General features: G+C 31.4%; 1 protein-coding gene across 5 annotated transcripts; it reads right to left on the reverse strand.

Annotated features, from left to right (window-relative positions):
* Window positions 1-2866: 2866 nt before the first annotated feature.
* On the reverse strand, window positions 2867-5839 carry LOC107005845. 5 transcript variants are annotated; one of them, XR_003575477.1, is made up of 6 exons: window positions 5218-5839; window positions 4654-4791; window positions 4023-4118; window positions 3795-3947; window positions 3465-3694; window positions 2867-3202 (listed from the first exon to the last, which is right to left on the reverse strand). XR_003575477.1 is itself a non-coding variant. In XM_015204496.2 (5 exons), exons 1-5 carry the CDS (start codon window positions 5611-5613, stop codon window positions 3560-3562), a joined length of 921 nt encoding a protein of 306 aa, XP_015059982.1. In that variant the 5' UTR covers window positions 5614-5839; the 3' UTR covers window positions 3405-3559. The 5 variants fall into 5 exon arrangements, 1 of the variants encoding a protein (XP_015059982.1); XR_003575476.1 differs by having other exon boundaries at window positions 2867-3158; window positions 4654-4794; XR_003575475.1 differs by having other exon boundaries at window positions 4654-4794.
* Between the last annotated feature and the right edge of the window lie 17180 nt (window positions 5840-23019).

Here is a 23019-nt window from a genome sequence, read left to right on the forward strand (position 1 = left end):
CATCATATGAAGTTATTCTAGGGTTTTTCTTTGTTAGATTAAAAGAAATTGTAGTGATCTGATCTTGATACAAACCCTAGGTACTTAGGTAATATCATAACCATAACCCAACAACAACAGTGATATTTTCCCCTTTACAAACAAGAATGTTAAGATCATCTTTAGCCCACCTCTATTTATAGAGAATGAAACTTCAATCCCTTTTAATTTTAGACTCTATTCTTCATTTTGAGAGAGTTGAATAATATACTATTCACACTCTCTATTTCACTTTTTCAATATTTTATTATTATTTCTATTATTTTCTAATTAACATATTATTTTACATATAATGTCATTAATTAAATATCTAATATTCATAATTTTTTAAATGTAATATAATATTTAAAAAAAACAAATTATTTAATATATACTACTTTCATCCCCAACTAAAATATTTTGATTTTCTTTTTCTAATTTTCGTCAATAATATAATTTCATTTTATTATTATTCACTATAAAGAATGCACAAAATTAAAATGATAAGATGAAAATTTTAATTTTAAAATAGAATACACAACATAGTACTTTAAATACAAGATAAAACATAATACAATACATAACATAGTAATTGCTTTATCACAAAAATAATTTAGTAACATAACTCCAGATATTTTACTTACTCTGTAGTGTAACATGATCAAATATAGAATACAACACTGAAATCTTCTGATAAATAGGTTTCACTTCATAAAGTTGAAAAACCTCTAGCTATTCTCATTATATAGCTTATTCTTCAATAGTAATACTTGGCACATGTATCATTCCAGATCGGCATATAGAACTAGCAACTCCACTATGTAGCTCAATCAACACTTCAATGAAGCCTTCTTTTAACTTTCAGATATATGAGAAGGAGCATTAGAATGTGATTTCAACTGGCCTTTACCTCATCCATATTCCCCCTCTTTTTTCGTAACAATCGTACACATCTTCATCCTCAAGCATTTGTGCAAAGCCACAATGCTGGGGGAATGTCTTGCACTAGTACCCCACACCAACAAATACTTTACATAATTCCACCAGTCTTTTTCTTCTTGAAGTATATCTGAAGAGGTCTCTTGTTTAATCGCAAGCCCGCCGCTTCCAACTACTTTGTCAATATTTTCCGATGACCTCTGATAAGTACTACTACTTATAAAGTTTTGATGATCTCCACACAAGTGTATGGACCCGGTCCTCTACAGAGTATGTTCGTACAAGTCATAATGCTCTATAGATGGCAAGCTGTCACTTCAGTGCATTGGTGAGATGCTAGTGTCCTAGATCAATCAGAATGAGCGTAGTTGTTCGTACAGTGGACAATAGATTTTCATGGTTGCTATATTAAACACTCAAACAACAAAACATTCATTCATTTAAAGAGAGAAAATCAAGCCTCAAAATTGCAAGCAATGTGATATTTGCATTCCAGCTTCCTTCCTTCATTTTCTATTTTGATAGCTTGTATTTGTGCATATATTGTAGGAATTGTTTCATTTGTGAGAGAAGTGTTTCATGTTTGTGTGAATATTTGTAACAAAATAGTTAGGATTAACTTTGTTTCTTATACTCAAAGTCTATATTAATCAGTTAGGATTATCACAGTGGGAGTGTTACATCTGCTTAGTCTCGGATTTAAGTAATAGGAGGTGTTACTTAGTGTTGAGATTAGCAGGTTAATCTTGTGTTGTAAACTGTGTTTCACTGTTACTTGTGAAGTTCAGTAATAACAGTTTGAAAATTCGTATTACGAGAAGTTGTGGTTTTACTCCCTTGATTAAGGAGGTTTCTATGAAAAAAAATTTATGTGTTCAAGCTTTACTTTTAGCATTTGTTCCTTTTATGTTGTTGACATCGTGTAGAGGAACTGGTCCTATAGTAATAAGTGGATGCATATATTCCAACAAGTGGTATCAGAACTTTACTTTTCAATTTGGGTAACACCAAGAAAAGAAAATATCCTGTAGGAATGACTCCTCTACCCAATTTGGAGGAAGGACATCATCTACCAGACCACCTCGGTTCAATGGACAGTATTATAGGTGGTGGAAGAATCACATTCATGACTACATTAATGCTGAGCTCCATTTCATTTTGGTGGAGGGAAAGAAGGAGAAATCAATTGCCTCCTAAATCTCGTCTGTCACTCTCAGTTCTCTCCCTCGCCTTTCTCACTTTTGTCTTTGTTTTTGTATAAGGTGAGGGAGACAGTATGTACCAATATAAATACATATATTTCCGTCCTATATGTTTATAACTATACTAATACGAATCTTTCTTTAGTTCTATTTTGTTTCTCTCTCTCGCTTTGTACAAATATAATGTACAATTTGTGTATATGCTTGTATAAAGCGAGAGAGAGATTTAATATATATATATATATATATGCTCAAATGTATAAAATATTCTCTGTTTGGTTTGAGATAATTGTTCAAACTATCCTCTTAAAAGAGGTAACTATTCTGAAGTATCTTTGAAACTCATAGTTCATGTAGAAAACAAGGTTTCTTTGCTTAATGTAAAAATATATTTTGAATTGAGATAATTACTAAAAAGGGGCCTCTTTTAAGAGGTAAATGCTCCGTACCAAATATTTCTTAAAAATATTTTCTAACTTTTCTCAAAAAAGTCCATCCTTTTTCTTCATGTAAAAATTGAACATTTAAAAAATACTTATTTCCATTATACACTTTCTCAAATTGTTCTTTACTCTCTCAAAACTTAGTTTAAACAATAACTTTTTGTTTAAAAGACTCTCAATAAGAATTCATTGAATACTCAAGAATAGGTTTCGTGCTGAAAAAATAGGCATGAACAATCAACTAAATAATCACAATACACAATGTATGATAATTCAATGATTAGAAATATGAATTCAATTGTCTTGAATAATAATGAATGTAAAAGAATCGATTAACACTCTCTAAGCCCTAAATTAGGTGTAAATATCATGGTTTAGGCTTAGAATAGGGGTTAAAACAACGTAGTCTAAATATCAAATGCATAGGGGAAAGACCAAAATGACCTTAACCTTTAAATCTAATAAAGTGCCTTAAATGGGAGGTTTCACGGACCGTATGAAGCTTCGCGATCGGTGAAACTCTTCACGGGCCGTCTAGCCAGTCTTCTTCACTTGCCTGACAGTGATCCAATAAAACGAGCATAACTGTTTAGTCTAAACCTGGAATAAGGCAAACTTTAGTAAGCTGCATCTTAAAATGCTAAAAAGACATTATTCAAAAAGAATATTCCCAACATATCACAGAGTCACCGATAACGAAAGCGCAATAACAAAATGGGCAAATGCAGGCATTTATGAGAGGCAATGACAATATTGAAACAATTTTTCACCATGAAAACAGGAAAGCAGCCACAAATCAACATCACGCTTAAAAAATTCATTATCTGATAGGAGTTATGTACAATTGAAGATTGTGAACCACCTTGTTTCAACCAGTCTCATATTGAACTGCTGTCCAAACAAAAGAGCCATCAGTTTCAGGATGCACAAAGGCTATTTACAAAAGGAATACGAAAATCAACAGGTTGACATGGCAACAGATTTACAGACGGGACAGTTATTTCTGTGCATAAGCCACTGTTTTATGCAGTCGATATGATGAAAGTGTCCACAACCGAGCTTGCCCATTTCATCATCAGCCTCATATTCTTCCTGTATTTTGGAAACCAATAAAAGATAGTTTAATTGTTAGAGAGTCAACTTTTCTTTAAAACGATGTTTTGAGACTACCAAACACAAATATATCACAAACCTGACAAATGCTACACTTTTTCTCCACTTCTGTGTGTAAATGAGAGAAAATATTCAAAGAGAAGGGCTTAGTTCTCCTAACACATTGAGTTATCTCGTTTTCTTTCAATCCTGTACTCACATATCCAATTCTATCACCGAGTTCCACCAATTCCTGCAAGCAAAGGGAACTTATCGTTAACACAAAGATAGAGTTACAAGGACAGAGAGATCCAAGGAACTGACTTGCCTCATATGACATGTTATCCACATTAAGCCTCAAGCTTCGGTATCGATCAGGACAATCTGTTCTTCCTCCCATAAAACTATTCTGAAGCATCACAAACTGCAATTATAGTTCACTAAGTATCACTACGGATTGCATATTAATAATTTAAAACATTTATCCCAACAGTGAATGTTAACATCTCAAAAGGAGGAAAAAGAAAAGGATTCGTTACCACTCTGCTATGCTACGATACAGAACTCGATAGATAACAGTGACTGAAAGCTCCACTAATATTACTAAATTGAAAGGTTTATATAAGGTGAATAACTGATAAAATCCACAAACTACATGATGCCATAGCCATAGGATGGGTGTTTGCTGCATGTTGTCAATAACAAACATGCTTAAAGGCTTCGTCAAAATCCACTATTGCATTAGCAACATTATGTTAGTCTGGTCATTGAGTTTCTTTGCAAGTAAGTTGTCACTCTGAAGTTAGGGTACATCAACTTAAACTTGAGGACAAGTTTCTATAGCTTCACTGTCAAGTCTACTCACGTTATTCTCAGATAAGAACACTACAATGGCAGTAAGGCAAGCGAGGAGATTGTTGTTATATATAGATTAGGCAGTAAGAAAAGCGAGGAGGAACCTCAGAAAGCTCTTCAGAAAAATCAAAATGAGAATGATGCCCAAATCCAAACCAATCTGCTCGCGAGCGTGGCCTTTCCAGAGTTGCAGTATCAAGAACAGGATAGTCTTCTGAGCCTGTCACCATTCTTTGCATAGACTGCTGTGGAAAAAGAAAATGAAATTGCGGGATATGCTTCACTTTACCAACACATAAATCTTGTACTCAACATTCAACATATATACATTCAACTGCAGATATAATATAATCAAAAGCCACAAGTCATAAATAGTCCCTATATGAATTCAATAGTATCAATCTTGCATTCTTGCTCCATTTGAACCCGTATCATAACAATTTACTATATATAGTCCCTCTGATCCTATTTATTAGTGCAAATCAACTAATTTTGGATATCACTTAGAAAATAGATACTTTAAGTTTATGAAAATTGAATCATTTCTAACTGCATAAAAAAGTCACAATCCAAATTAGTCAAAAAGATATTAAAAGAATGATAGCAAAAAGAATATGATAAGCAATAATTCATGGCAAAATTATATAATAATATCCATTAATTATTACCTCCTTGGGCGTAATCTTGTCAACATCAACTCTCCCTTTAGAAGAATGGGGTTTTCTTGAAACAACAAAATCATCAAAATCACCATCAAAAAAATTAAGGGTTTTGGTTCTCAGCTTCTTCTTCTTCTTCTTGGATTGGTAATCAGCAATTGGTGCAGAGACAGAGAGTTGTGAAGTTTCCCTGCAACCCACACACCTAAATGGTGTGAAATTCTTCTTCTTTTTAGCGATGGGTGTTGTTGGCCTTTCATGGGTAGAAGAAATGGTGGAGTTTATGGGGGTTCTTTTGATTTTTTTTTCTGGGTTCTTTTGATTTTTGCTTCTGGTTTCTTTGTTTCTTGCTTGATTTCTGGATATTGTGAAGCTTCTTCCAGGCATGAGTATGGATTGTGCCATGTTATTGACGAGCGAAAGAAAGAAAAATGTGTGTTAAATCCAGCTCACTGTGCTTGGAATGATCCTCTCTAATGGTGATTAACACAAAAGGAAAGAAGAAGAAGAAATGCTTCTGAGAGAATCAAAACAATGAAACAATACAATCTATCTATTTATACAAGCAACCGAGGAAGTTCTAGAATTAAATAAAACGTCGAGTAATATATCCATATACTCTGATTCAATTGTTACTTATGTTTTATTATACGGTATCTGTTAAATTCATAGTTAAATAACACTAAAAAAAGATTCATTTTTATGTAACATAGATTTAAAGCAATAGTATCGTCACTTTATTATTGTCTTCTCATTTTGTTTTTAGCCTTATTTACTAGTATTTAATAATTAATATTATTCATCTTTTATCCTATATTTTTATAAAACTCTGATATCATCACGATCCAAAAATGGACGTGAAGGCACTCGTCTTATTCCATCAACACAAGTCAGCCTGAAACCTAACTAATATAGTGAATGCGGAAGTAAAACGTGAATAAAAGTCTAATATTATAAAATATTGTGGAAAATAAGTCAACTTAATTAACCCCCAAAACCTGATCCTCACATGTACAAGCCTCTAAAGTATTACAACTGAACCAAAAGAAAAATACAAGTCTTATATGACATTGTTTCTTGATTAGAACAAGATCATAAATATGAGTAAGAAGGTCCGCTCAAATGACAATCAACTACCTCATAAATCTCCATAAGAAGCCTCAAACAATGGGAAAGGAAAATATCACAAAGGTTCAGACTAATAATCTACAAAAAATTGTAGAAGCAAGGGGTGAGTACCAAACCCAACCTAATAGTTCATAGTTTACCTACAGCTCGGTCAACAACAATCACTTTATTCATCATCACAACTTTCACAAACAAAGCACTCACAATGCAACCAACACACATGATCAAATTCATCAAATAGAGGTAATCAAATATCAAAGTAACTTTCAACCACCAATAAAACACAAAATCACCAAGGATGAAGGATATGCAATGCATTATGTCGCCATCAAATGATTTGCCTCAGAATACCAAGTTCTCTCTCAACCGTATATACATGATACTCATCGAAAATACATCGAGAGTTCATGATCCATAAGGGACTCGCAAGGTTCATATACCGACACGGACAATCTTCACGTGTCTCAACGCACTATCATAAAATCAATCAATCCCCAGCACAGACCATCTCTATGTGTCCAACTTATAAACGTAATCGATTTCTCGCAGGATCGATCTCCACATGTCTAAATTATAATCATATCTGATCTCAACACTAACGATCTCCACGTGTTAGAATTTTATTCATGCCCAATCTCATGCCAATGCATTTGCACAATATGATATCAAATAAAAAGGATGATGCTACATCTCAATAAATCAAATGTCGCTATGACATATAATCACCTGAATTATCACAACTATACGGGTTCAGTAAAGAGAACAATCACACATAATAAATCAAGTCAATAATATATCAACTAACACCCATATGATTTGGCATTCTCGGAATACAATTGACATTCTATAGTAGTAAACTTTCCCCTTATAACACAGGTACTCATACTTTTCTAAATACATCACATACAACTAATTAATCATATTGCCGTTTAATACCTTTTTTCATCATTAGAACAAATTAAGGTGGACAAGTCAATCCTTCACCAAATCTCATTACTCCCAAACACATGCTATAAGAAACACAATTTTAGCGACGACTATCTATGGCAACACATATAGTTGCCACAATTGTACAACTTTTTGTGGCGATTAACCAAGTTGCCACAAAAATTGGACGTTTAGTGGTGACATAATTCATGTCATCACAATAGTTACCTATGTTTTTTTAAAAAAAATAAATATAGATGAAAGTGTATTTGTGGCGACTTATTGAGTGTAGTTGCAAAAAGTTTTGGTTGTGGCGGCTAAATGTGGAGGTTCTGTAGCAACCTCCTACTAAATGTTGAGCTTTTGTAGCAATATTCTCTGTCGTCATAAAAAATGGAGCTTTTGCAATAATCTTTAATATCGCCGGAAATTTCTTTTATGTTGATTTAATAAGATATTGTATATGTATGTCAATTTAACTTTAATTAATAGTCGTAAAGATAATAATGAATGACTAAATTATTTTTCATTGCTAAATAGTACTTACACTAATTTAATGCGTCTAATGACCGTCTTTTAAAATCAGTACTTATACTAATATAATGCTTCTAATGAGTATTTTAAATATATTATTTGGGCATTAAATATTGTAATTGAAATAAGCAAAAGTGATTAATTTCCTAATAAACTTATTTTAAGTAATTACTCTGTGATTGAAACATTTTGCATATTACAAAAATAACTAATTTTAGCCATATATACTAGTATTACTTTTATTGAAAAGTAAATAAGCTAAATTATGGTAATAAAGATATAAAATATGTAGTGAATATTTCTTGTTTACTATTTTGAATTCATAAGAAGGTTAATTTTAGTTTTTATCTATAAGAAAGGGATATAATAATATAAAATCTTTATGATTCAATTTGAGATACATTTTCTGTATTCAAAATCAAATACTTAGGTCTCATATCATATGAAAATTCTACTCTTACGTCTAATATGAGATACATCTCGACCAAATATATTGAAATTAACATTATTAATATTAATGTTTTATTTTTCAAATTTAAGGATAATTTTAAATTAACAAACTAAAATAAAAATGAAAATTTTCTATAAAATAAAATATTATAATAAATCGTTGATTTCCTTAAACTAAAATATGTAGATTAAATTACTTAGAGATTTTAATTTATATATGAATACGATTGAAAAAATAACTGAGATAAGAAATCATTATTTGTTTATTTAATTCGAGTACGAAATAGACTGAGAAAAATCTATTAATACATAAGTAGGTTAATAAACATGAATTTTCAGCGGAAAAAACTTATTCGCACCGGGTGTTTATATCAAGGCAATGCAAAATTATCACGACCTGAGCTTACACCCTGGACGTGGCCGACACTCGAAGACCATTGCTGGTCCCCAAGCGAACCCTCATCCTGGCTGACCACAAGCGGAAGACTCACTTAAGCATACAAAGCTTGAAAAGTGAAATAAAATTCAAAAACTCAACTTTAGAAGCTGTAACTCAAATGAACAACTTTGAATAAAATAATGTATTAGTCTTTAAAACATTTAATAAAACAAATGCAAAATACAGACTCCTTAACTAAAATGACTATCTATGAAGCCTCTAAATGACAATGATGGAAGTGGGGACAACACCCACGACCTCCTAACTAAACTAAAGGGTAAATAAAATCCTTCAGAAGCAAGGAGACTCACCATAGCTAATTCTAACTCTCGAATGTATCAACGAAGCTCCTGTTGATGATCATGAATACCTGTGTCTGCATCAACAAAAGATTCAGGCCGAATGGCTCAGTACGTGAAATGTACGAGTATGTACGGGGAATTCTAAAGCATTACATAAGTTTGATATTGAATAAAAAGATGGAAACATACTTACCTCTTTTCAACTCAACTCAAAGATTAAATACTGAATTCAGAGATTAGACATTCAACTCAAAGATTAGATATTCAACTTCAAAGGTGTGATATTGGACTTAATGAAGCACAGACTAACTCAAGATACTCAACTTAAGATACTCAACTCCTGATACTCAACTAAACTCATTTCAATATAAAGTAGTTTAAAACAAGTGCAATATAAAGAAAATCTGTTAAAAAACATGATGTTAACTTAAGATAATAATATCATAAAAATATCATACTTCCTCTCAAAGTATACTTGTGCAATGCATGAATAAAGTCCCATACTCCCATTCATACTAAGCGGAACCCTTTGAAGAACTATGTAATTAATACTGTGGGAGATTCTCTAAGCGACAACCATCACTTTGAGCCTAAGTGATGATACAATGTCTTATCTCACGTTGCAAGAGGATCATCCTACACTTTGTCATCGGTATAAGACCTTACTTAACTTAGTGTATCCACTAGCTCTCCTTACGTGATTATATAAAAGTGTGACCCGTCAATTCCTATGGTGGCTACATGGTTTATATGAATACTTGAGTTAATATGAACTCTCATCCCCACATCGGTGCTCAATACTACTCCCAAAATGTACTTTAGCTCATTCTTTGATTGAAACTTTCTTTTCTTTGGGTTGAGATAATTTGCTGAACCCTTTAGCTTTAAGAAGCTTGGAATCAATGTTCCCTTCTTTATTCAAAACTATTTTGGAACTTCTTAGTTCCCTTTTAACTTAAACGTGAAAACATTTATAAACTCTTAGGGAATACTTAGTTCCCTTATAACTTTTGAGAAATGAATTCAACTCTTGCTCTTTACTTAAAATAAAACTTTTACTCTTAGGGAATACTTAGTTCCGTTATAGCTTTTGATATTTTAACTCAACTCTTTACTTGACTTGAACTTTAAGTCTTTAAAATAAAGTGAAAACATTTGTGAAAGACTTTAGAAAACTTTATAAACTATGTTTGTACTGGACTCTTACATTTTCTTGACTTGAAGTATGGATTCAAGGTTCATGATCTCATGTGGATGATTTCATGACTTCCAACTTGGAGGATTCATGCGGAATTATGAGCATGAACTACTCAACTCGAGAACTAAAAGGTACTTCTTAACTCAAGATAGGAATAAGGAACTCAACACTCAAGGCTTAGAACTTGGAGATACTCCTCCTTTCAATGATACACAATTTATGAAATTCATGCGGAAGTTATGGGCACGAACAACTCGACCCGAAGGTCTTAGTAACTAGATGGAACTCATGTGTATGAATCTTATGCTTACTTCCTCAAAACATAGTTCAAATCGATGATGGATCTCAAAGAATCCACAATTGAACTTAAGACTTTCTTGAACTCTACTCTTAACTATCTTTTATGAATTATGGATTCAAGAGTTTTGGTTCATGACATGGATAACCTAGGTGATACTTTTGACTCATGAATACATACTCTTCACTCTTATACTCACTTGGTTGAGTCTTGAAAACAAGTTACTAGAAGTTGTAGAAGACTCCTCAAAAGAACTCGAAGGGACTCTCTCTAAAAGGTTCGGAAGAACTCTCAAAACTTAATCTTTACTTTACCTTGAATTATTTCAAGGTTATGATTCATTTTGTGGATGATTTATAAGTGTTTATACATAGTTTAAAGTGTTTAGAATCAAAAGGAGTGAAGATACACTTTAAATGAGCTCAAACGATACCACCGAGGTAAAAGGAGTGGGGGCAGGTGACCCTGACGCATTCTGGGCGCAGGGCACCAACCCCTAACTTCAGAGACCAAAGCGCGCCGCCCCAGCCTTCTGGGTGCATCTGGGGCGCGCCACACCAGCCCATCTTCAGGCAATGTTTCAACGAATTTTGCCTCTCATTTTCTGACCCTAAATTACTTTTAATCGATTTCTTTTCTCAAGTTTTCATTAAATTCAATTACCCAACCTAGGTAAATAGTAATACACTCAAAAAAACACTCCAAACAATCAATTTAATCTCAAGAATTCATCGAAACGCCAACAAGACAAGATCTACAATGAACCTCAAAACACCTATCAAGAACTTGAATCTTTCAACTTTTTGAGAATGAAATTGCGCTAAAAATAATATGTTTTGTCGTGTGGGTGAACAAGCTCAATACTATGGAAACTTAAATACCTCTTAGGGATTAGACCCATGGCGAAAATTCGCAACTAGACTCAAGAACGTTGACGAACGGCTTCATCCTTGTCTCTTTTCTTCTCTTTTCTTTTCTTGCCTCTTTTTGAACTCTCAACTAAAACGCTAGGTATTTATTAGGATTATAAAAATGAACCTAAAAGGATGATAATCTTAAAATATGACTAAAAATGAATTAAACTTGATTGGGTACGGAGAGGACTAAAATACCCCTCACTATTTTTGGCTAACTTTCCTTAATTGGATAGCCTAACTTCAATAGGTCATATATCATTCATCAGAACTCATAATTTAGTAAACTCGATGGCTTTGGAAACATAATTCAAATATTTTTCTAATGGTATCTTTTAGCACACCTAACTGAACCTGTACTGGAAGTTATGGTTGTTTAAAGTTGACACAAAACTAATACTTTGCTTAACTCTCCAATTTTTAATTTTTTTTGTTATTCCCAATCTAATTTTTTTTGAAACTCTTGGGGCTAAATCTAGAGAACTGACCTTAAGACTTAAGAAATTTTAATTCCTTGGTAAAATCTCACTCACTACAATGAACAGTTCAAATCTTAGCTTTAAAACATTTCTGGGGTGTTATAAAAATGCACTATTACGTGATTTAATGAAATAAAATGAACTATAAGTTTAAACACATGACATGAAAATAACCCAACTAAAGAGTAAAGACCTCAATCCCTTCTCCAATTTCATTCAATCAATTCTGAACCACATAAGTGCAACCTCTAGGACGTCGGGGAAAGACCGACATGACCTCAACTATCATTGTAGTTGTCTCCTCCACCCTTTCACACCTCTTGGGAGTATAAGATAATTGACTTATTTGTTTTCTATGTTTAGTCTTTAAACATGGTTCAAGGTTATATTGGTGCTCACTTATGATTGTTGTGACTTTGAAAATTTGAAATTTGTATGATGTCAATTTTTTTTATTGTAACTACAACTCTTAAGCACAAGTGGCCAATTGTTACTTCTCAGTAATAAATCTTGAGCTATCCAACATACAGATGCACTTCTTCGTTGTTTCTCTTCTTCCATTGGACTAGCTTGTTTTCTTAAATTTTGTGAAGGAATTGTAAAACAACGGATAAATAGAATAAATTTGGTGAACTCGGTGTTAATTTTCTTGTTCATATGTGTATATGCATATGCATAAATGACACTGAACAATGAAATATTGTGAATTGTATATTTACTTGATTTTTTTTGTAATACAAGTACTTGTTATATTCCATTTCAGGATTATTTAGTGTGTTTCTTGTAATACAGTGAATTATGATAATTCATTGATAATATAATAATAGGTAATTGACAAAATATACGAGTTTATATTGATTTTAGAGGAAATTTATTTGAATTGACTATTACAGTTATAAGTAAAAACTTGTGGCTACAAAATTATTTACAAATAGAACTAGTATTTGTGGCGATAATAATTTGCCAACAAATCTCAAGATTTAGTGGCGCGATTAGTAGCGATGAGAGTTGCTACTAGTAGTATAAGACCTTTTGTGGCGACTTTTTGTGGCAATTGTAATAGCCACTAAAAGTCTAACTTCAGTGTCGACTTACAAAACATGTATTTTGTGGAATTGTTTTTGTGGCATACCTAATTACTTTTAGCGGCGAGGTGTTTTTGTGACTTCTTTTATCAGTACAAGGAAAGACACGAAACTTATAAACTTAACAAGGGTTTAGAAATCCATTTGCCTCAAACAATCAAGCAATTACTCGAAGACTTGAGTCTTCCTTTTTCGTTGTACTTCCACATCAATACAATCTATTACATAAATAACCACAATAATATTTCGAACTAACAACACTCATAGTAATTACTATATTTCTAGACTAGACCCAGGAACTAACTCAAATCCATAGCTAAGATCTTAAATCGTGATGTCAATTAAACATCTCAACTCGCATATTTACTAATTTCAAGTTTAAGATTAAGTTCCAACTTCTCCAAACACTACAATCCTAATAGCTTTCATGTAAAATAATACACACTATATTTAATTATATATCTTAATATATCAAATTTGGGTCATAAAACGAAAACTATAAGAAAAATTTTTAAAAAGTAATTACATAAAAGTTCATGCTACTATCATTAGCCAATCATCGACAATTATTACTTTACAGGATTCTTAGCCTAAATTTCCGACTGCAACATCCATTAATCCATATATCAATTTTTAATTCCTTATTATTCAATGTGTGCACTAATTACAATATTTAAGCATTGATATTTTCGTTTACCTAGAAGAGTTGTTTCCTTGATTCTTATGACAGAAAAAAGACATTAACCCCTAATTAATTTTAATTTAATATGGGTCAAGTAATAGGATATTAACTAGGGTAAATTACATAAATATGCAATATATGGCAATATAAATTTTTTAACTAAACAACAATTTTTAGAATCCTTCCCCTCTTTCCCCGTCTATTTTTTCTCTTCCTCCTTTTTTTTTTCTTCTTCTTCCTTTTATTTTCTTCTTCTTCGTTGTCCTTCCTGTATCATTCTTTCTCTTCCTTTTTTTTTTGAATTTTTTATTTAAATAATTGTTTTAAATTAGTTTTTGCGTATATTTCACTAATTTTATTCAAAAACACGATAAGAAGAGAAATAGAAAATTTTAAAAAATGTACAATATCATGTTCTCAACTAAAATTTCAAATCTTAAAAATTATAGAAACAAAAGATCAATATTGATGGTCATTATAAGGATTTTAATTTTGAATTAATTATATAAATTTTAAGAATTTGTTTTTAGTTTGGATAGGTTGTTTCTAAAAATAACTGAAAATGTCTTTTGAAATTTATAGCACAATATTAAGAGAATTTGGTTAAGTTTACAATTAATTTTAGGAGAAATATTAGATTGAAACTCGAAAAAGGTGAAGTTTATGAAACGGTATCGGGATTGTGTTAAAGTTATGTTAGATATGTTTTGTGATTGCATTAAAATTGTATTAAATTCACAAACAATATATTTATAATACATAATACACTTCACTTTTTTTTCGTGATATCAACCAAAATAATTTAGTAATGCACTTGTAATACATTTATAACATATGCACAATACATTTGCAATACATATTGAAAACATTACTCATGTTCTTGGTGATGCAAACTAAAATAATTTACAAGACACATCTAATACATGTTCTATTTATGAATAATACAAGTTTAATTTTGTCTATAGATTATTGTCTTGTCTTTCATTAGTTACGTTTTTCATATATTGTTAATTTTCTCTTCTAATTCAAATTTAATATGTGTGTAATGCATTTTTTATTCAAGTTTAGTTCATTTGACAGTTTATTATGTTTATTCATTTGTTACAATTAGATTACTTATCTAATTAATTGTTGATACAAGTTTTATTTAGTTTACGAACCATTAATTGCTCTTTCATATGCAATTAGTTTGGATAGTCAGTTCCTATAAATAGTTAAAAATCGTTTATATCTTAATTTAAGAGGGTTTAGTTAACTTTAGAATTGATTTTAGGAAAATTGTTAGATTGAAGCTCGAAAATGATGAAGTTTACAGAATAATATCGCATTTGTATTAAAGTTGTATTAGATATGTTTCACAATTGTATTTAAAATGTATTAAAATCATGAACTATGCATCCTATATTTATTATACATATTGAAAACTTCACTCCCTTTCTAATGATATCAAATAAAATAATTTAGGTAACATACTTATAATACATGCACAATACATTTTAATACATATTGCGAATCACTCACATTCTTAGTGATACAAATAAAAAGTATTTTATAAGACACATATAATAAATGTTTTGTTCATGAATAATACATTTATAATATGTATTGCACACTTAACTTCTTTTTTTTTACGGATACTCACAAGAATAATATAGATAACACACTAATAATACATTTATAAAACATGCACAATATATTTTTAATACATATTGCAACCATCACTCATTTTCTTAGTGATAAAAGAAAAAATAATTTATAAGATACATATGGTATAAGTTTTATTCATGAATAATATGAATTTAATTCAGTTTATAGAATGTTGACTTGTCTTTTATTAATTACGTTTTCTATTCATTCTTAATTTTCTATTCTAATTGAACTTTAATATTGTGTAATACAATTTTAAAGAAACTCAATTTATTTTGCAATTTTTTGTTTTATTTGTCATTGTTGAATTACTTGTTTAATTCATTATTAATACAAGTTTAATTTACTCTATAGATCATTGTGTGTAATTTATTTTTAATTCAACTTTGATATGTGTATAATACATTTTTAATTCAAGTTTAATTCATTTTGCAATTTGTTATGTCTCTTTATTTGTTGTGATTACATTATTTATTTATTTAATTAATTACTAATATAAATTTTATTTATTTTACGATGATTAACTACTATACGACAGAAAATGAAAAGAAAAACAAAATGAAAAAAACAACAGAAAAAAAGAGCGCAACAAAGAAAAAGTAAAAAATAAAAAATAATTAAAAAAAAGCAAGAGATAGAGAGATCAACAAAGAGAAAGCAAAAAATAAAATAAAAAACAATTAGAAAAAAGAGAAAGGGAGAAAGGGCAACAAAAAGAAAGGAGCGAGAAAAAGAGAAAAAATTTAAAAGCTAAGAAAAAAAAGAGGCGAGAGAAGAAAAATCTAATAAATATATAATTTTATTTTATATTGCTATAAATAGTAGTATTTAAAAAGTATATCTAAAACAAGTAATTATTTTTAAAAGGGATCCACTCAAGTAATTAATCCTAATAACTATAGACTTGGCCCATTATTCATCAACTAAATAAATGACTCCGGATAGCTATGAGGGGTAAAAATGGTAATATTTATGATAATTTTTTCAAAAAAAATCATGTTTGTCCTCGAACATAATGTAAAGTAAGGAAGAATAATCGACATAACCAAAAACATGAGTTATGACCTACTAGTCGGTGTTCATCTCTTTAAGCGAGATCCTCCTTAAGACTATTTCATCAAGAGCATTGAACTTTCAAATTTTGGAATATCTACAAATGCAGAGTGATTATTAAGCCACATACTTATCCATGAGCTCAATGTAGAAAACCCATTGGACCATAGCATAACGATCATCACAAATCTTTTCTGACATAACTAGGATAACATTCTGAATCGATATCGGCTACAACCAGAATTGAAATTTAACCAAACACCATACACTCATAATGTATGACCATTGCTAATTTTACCAAGATTTTCTTCTCAAAACACAATTTTTTTTCACGAACTTAAGTTAGAAAATTTTGATACTTAGACATCGGGTACTCATCAAGAGCAAACCAAACTTATCGAACCCAAAAAAGGAATTGATCAAGTAACCACATAGAGAGGGATAAATTTAAGTATACTGAACCTCTAACAACATTATCAAAATGCTAGATCAATAGTTGTGATTGTACAAAAACCTTAAGAAAAACAAAACTATACCTAACGGTCCCCCCATTCAATCACCCATAGCTAAAATATGATATCGATGATGAGATAAATCTTAAGTCTGTCGGACAACTGTAAATATTCATGATACATCTCTAATAAATTTTCATAAGCAATGTTGTGCATGTAGAAACATTGAAATACTTCAATTATTTTAAGAAAACACCAAATATGTTATATCTAAAACGACTAAGTCTTTCCAAGCATCATATCCTGCCAAGAGAACATCGCAGGATCGGCACACCCGATCCACCACTAGGGATAGACCCATAGATGTGGAAACAATTGTAGTATATCTAGAGAATCATACTACAAATAATGTCCAGTACGAAGAAGGTGGTCGCATAAGAATATACAGAAGTAAGGTTGAATAACACAAGATACTTCATAGTGCCATAAAAATAAAATTTCATTCATATGACTCCATCTCTCAATTTTTTAGCCACCCACAATTAACCAGTCTGATCTCCATTATAATATTACAAATACTCAATTCATCAAACTCCACATACTTCTCACAATACTCCATTGAAGCTAAAAATTTTTATACTAACAAATATCATAAATTCACCAACCATTTACCTTTACTCTCAAATTATCATTAGTATCAAAGTCTTCTTGGCAAACACATTTTAGCCTCTAAAAATTTTAAAATATGGCTCCCTCTCTTTCCATTTAAGCATTACATGAAAGATATGAGTTACACCCAAGACTGATAGTACTAATTTCAATTCTAAAAGTACTTTTCTATCGAAATAAAATATTTGAATCACACACAATATTAGCTTTACACGAACTTTCTTATACCATTTTCAACTATCATTCATATCATCATGTAACTTATGTCAACACTTAGAGAGATCTTTTGTCACCCCAATTATTCTATATACTATGAGCATATGATCCCAATCCATCACATATTTATTTTGAACACATCACAATAGATGTGCAGTTCCCTCAACAAAATATTTTCACTCCCCTCCAAGTCCTCATTAACCATATAAACATTTAGGTCAATAATAATGAATATTCATAAGTTATCTATCATAATTTAAACAATCTAGCTCGACATAGTCCAATAGAATCTTTTACACATCATTGTTTGTCACCCAAACTAAAATTCAACATTTAAAGAAAAATTATGATAAATTCATGTTAAGTCTGTACCGAACTAATTCACATCTCACAATCATATCTCTACTCATAGGCAAAAAATCAATAAATCCTTAAACTACAATTCAAGGGGCTTATATGGGGAGGTCTTATTAGTTCAATTTTCTTAAATTCTTCCCCTGAAACAAAATTAAAAATATCTTGAACCCTTGAACACACCAGAGTCACTCTTTGTTCTGTTTATTAACTCACTTACCAATCTTAAATTCTTTGGCCAACAACCCTTGACCTTATCCTCTGAATAAAAATTTTAAATGAAACCCTTCTTTAGGTCCTTTGAAAATCAAAATAACACATTACTCAAATCATGTACAAGTCCTTCCAAATGGTTAATATTCAGTACAGTCGATTATTTCTTACATTACTAATCCACACCTTGACAAAATATACAACCTGGACATAGACTCACAATTAAAAACTTGAATTTTTTTCACTACCATGTAACACAATCTCATTTTTATGGATCATATATATTAGCCTATAATTGATTGCTTCTCAATCGATCTTACCATATCTTTTTAAAAAAATTCAACTGTACCAGTTACCCAACTCAAAAGCATAAAAGAAGTTATCATCACACTCGAGTCAAACGTCTGTGCACTCGTTTATCAAATTTTGTCCAATAGGTTTTAACCAATATGATAAACATGTGACACTGTTATCATAAGTAGAGCAAAAAAGATGAAAACTCTTATCTCTAAACTCATTTTTTTTTACTATCTGAAGGTACATCTTTTGTCCTTGCATTAAAAATAAATATCTTTGTTGTCGATTGTTAGGATCGAAAATAAGCAGGTGTAAACGCGGAAGCTAGCAATGCAAACCTCAAAAGACCACGAGTAAGAAGACAACGAGAAATATACCAAAGACACAAAGATTTAACGTGGTTCAGTCAATCGACCTACGTCCACAAAGGAGATGAGCAATCCACTATAAATATGAGAGTACAAAATACAGAGGGAAACAACCTCAACCAATTCACTCAGAATACATGGGAGGTTCACACAAGTGATAACCTATCAAACTTGTGACCCATAAATTCTCTCCCCAACCAAAACTCTCTAAGCCCTTAAGACTACATTGTGAATGCTGATTAAGTTAGAAGGAACATGCCTCTATTTATAGAGGCCTAAACCTTTTCCTACAAGGAAAACCTATTTATGGTAAGAAATTTAGGGCAAATAAAACCCAACATCGATCGCCTCTGTCCACATGCTATATTTCACTATTTTTTTCCATTATGACTCTAGTTGCTTTAATTTATATTTGAGCGACATCCCAACTCCTCATAAGAATTACCATACAACCATGCTACTTACAAAATAGTACTAAACCATACCTAAGACATTCTAAAATCATCATTACCATACAAAATTCTTTTAACCAACATACCTTATCATATAGTTGCATTTCAACCATAATTCATCATAAAACCTTATTACCACTATGCCTAGTTAGCCCTTGCGCATAAGTTTGTCATTCTAATATCAATCTACTCATTTGTAGCTTAAGATAAAATTATCTGACCTCATTTAGAATTTCAGGATACACTTCACAACCCTAGTGTATTAATACAATACCAAAGATCCTACTAAAATTTTCCTTCTAAATAATTCTTAACTCATTCATCTGTAGTAACAAGCTAGTTGGTTTCTCAAATATGAATGTAACATCGAATCTCATTATACGAGCATGTGATAGAAATTATAACTCTTTAAGTAGTTAGTAATCACACTTGACATCAGTGTATCCATTTTCATATACCACTAGTACCACATTGTGAAGTTTGTTAGATGCACCACTAGACCATATCATACTTTCTGAGAAGATTGTACCCAAGTATCCCACATATCTCTCCCCCTATTAAGTAACTAACAAACACTACAAAATTTGTTCGATCTCTCGTCCAAAGCAATATGCATCCCCTCACAGATAAGGGCCAATAAAAGGAGTAATACATTCTCTAACTCTAAACAAGTAAGAATTGATAACATTATAGTAGTCGTATTATGACTCTTTTCTGATATATACCCAATGTATTAAAGATTTTAACCTTGATTGGCCCAACATCATTCCTAAGCAACCCATATATGTTATGACAACTATATCCATTGTATTTTCCAAAGTTACACTATTCATTATCTAGCCATCCTTTTAATCATTCTACTTTCAATTGTCAAACAACTCCAGATATTGTCTATACCACACAAGTACTAATCCCACTACTAGATAAAAAAAGTATAAGACACTCATGAAGTCCCTTAAACCGTTGTTAAACCTAATTGTTTATTTATCCTCAAAGTGGTTCATCAAGCTATAACCTCGGGCGTTTCCTTCAAATAATTGAACATTCTATATCTGCCCACACATCATATCCACAAGTATATCACTTTAACCTTAGTACCATATCTAACAACCAAGACATACACGACACTAATTTACCAACATGAGTAACTATGCACGAGTCATAAAATAAAGGAGAGAGAATGGAATGAAGAGATAAAAACCAAAACATACAAGGATGTGTGATAGAGATTCAAGAAGTGCAATTTTTTTCCTTAAAGTCACCATAGGCTTTTGAAGATAAGTTCAAACATCTCTATACCGATCCTCGAGACTCTATCTCGACTCGGCTTGTATACACGTGAGACCTATGAACCTAGGGATCTCATACCATGTTGTCACGATTCAAAGATAGACGTGATGACACTAGTGTTATTCCATCAATAAAAGTTAGCCTAAAATCCAACTAATATAGTGAATGCGGAAGTAAAACGTGAATAAAAGTCTAATACTACAAATCACTGTAGAAAACATGGTCAACTTAATTAAACTATCAAAACCTAGTTGTCACATGTACAAGCCTCTAAAGTATTACAACTAAATCAAAAGAAAAATACAACTCTCATGTGACATTGTTTCTAGATTAGAACAAGATCATAAATAGGAGTAAAAAGGTCCGATGAAATGACAAGCAACTACCTAACAAATCTCTTTAAGATGCCTCAAACAAGGAGAAGGGAAAATATCACAAATGTCCAGACTAATAACCTACAAAAATATTGTAGAAGTAAGTGTGAGTACCAAACCACACAGTACTCAACAAGTAAACCTTTACACACAAGCTAAGGGAATAAAATACGGATACTCCTTACACACCAGTGGAACCTCCACAATCACAACATGCATAAAACCAGCCCAACCTAATAGTTCACAGTTTACATACCACCCGATCAACAAAAATCACTTTATTCATCAATCACAACTTCCACAAACAAAGCACTCATAATGCCAGCAACACACACAATCAAATTCATCAAATAGAGGTAATTAAATATCACCTACCTTCAAACCACCAGTATAACACAAAATCATCAAGAATAAAGGATGTCATGGGATGCAATGCAATGTGTCACCATGAAATGATATGCCTCAAAATACCAAGTTCTCTCTCAACCATATATACATGATACTTCTCAGAAATACATCGAAAGTTCATGACCCATGGGTGACTCGCGAGATCCATATACCGACATGGACGATCTCCACGTGTTTGTGCGGACGATCCCTACGTTTATGTGCAGACGATCCCCACGTTTATGTGCGGACGATCCCCACGTTTATGTGCGGACGATCTCAACGCACTATCATAAAATAAAACAATGTCCACACAAACGATCCCCACATGCCCAACTTATAATCATAATCAACTTTATCGCACGGACGATCTCCACATGTCCAAATTATAATCATATTTGATCTTAACACGGACAATCTCCATGTGTTAGACATTTTCTCATACCTAATCTCATGTCAATGCATGTGCACAATTTGATATCAAATAGAACAGATGATGCAACATCTCAATAAATCGAATGTTGCTATGACATATAATCACCTGAATTATCACAACTATACGAGTTCAGTAAAGAAAACAATCACACATAGTAAATCAAGTCAATAATATATCAGCTAATGTCCATATGTTTTGACATTCTTGGATTACAATCAACATTCTATAGTAATAAACTTTTCCCTTATAACATTGGTACTCGTACCATTCTCAGCACATCAAACACAAATAATTAATCACATTGTCTTTTATTTTTTCATCATTAGAATAAATCAAGGTGGACAAGTTAACTCTTCACAAAATCTCATTACTCCCAAACACATAATACAAGGAAATACACAAATTTCATATACTTAAAAAGGGTATATAAATCAAATTAACTCAAACAATCAAGCAATACTCCAAGACTTGAGCCTTCCTATTTCGATGTACTTCCACATCAATACAATCTATTCAAATAAATAACCACAATAAGATTTTGAACTAACAACACTCATATTAATTACTATATTTCTTGAATAGACCGAAGATCTAACTCAAATCCATAACCAATATCTTAAATGTTGATGTCAATTAACATGTCAACTCGCATATTTACAAATTTGAAGCCTAAGGTGAAGTTCCAACTTCTCCAAACACTACTACCCTAATAGTTTTCATGTAATATAATACACTCGATATTTAATTACATATCTCAATATATCAAACTTGGAACATGATATGGAAACTATAAGAAAAAATTAAAAAAATCAATTACATAAAAATTAGAAAACCCTAGGCCAATACTATATATATGTCGTCCCAAAAGAATTCACGTTACAACAACAAAAACATTCAAATTTGAGTTCTTTTCTATTTACCAATTGGCGATTATTAGTTTACAAAATTCTTCGCCTAAATTTCCATTTGCAACATCCAGTAACTTGTACACCAATTATTCATTCCAATGTGTGCACTAATTACAAAACTTAAACATTGATATTTCCTTTACTTGGAAGAGTGGTGTCCTTGATTCTTGTGATGCGTGCTGCACTTTTCTTGGTGTTTGCACGTAGTAAAAGACTTTAGCCCCTAATTAATTTTAATTCAATGTATGGGTCAAGTAAT

This window comes from Solanum pennellii, chromosome 12 (genome assembly GCF_001406875.1).
Source record: "Solanum pennellii chromosome 12, SPENNV200".
Lineage (NCBI taxonomy): Eukaryota > Viridiplantae > Streptophyta > Magnoliopsida > Solanales > Solanaceae > Solanum > Solanum pennellii.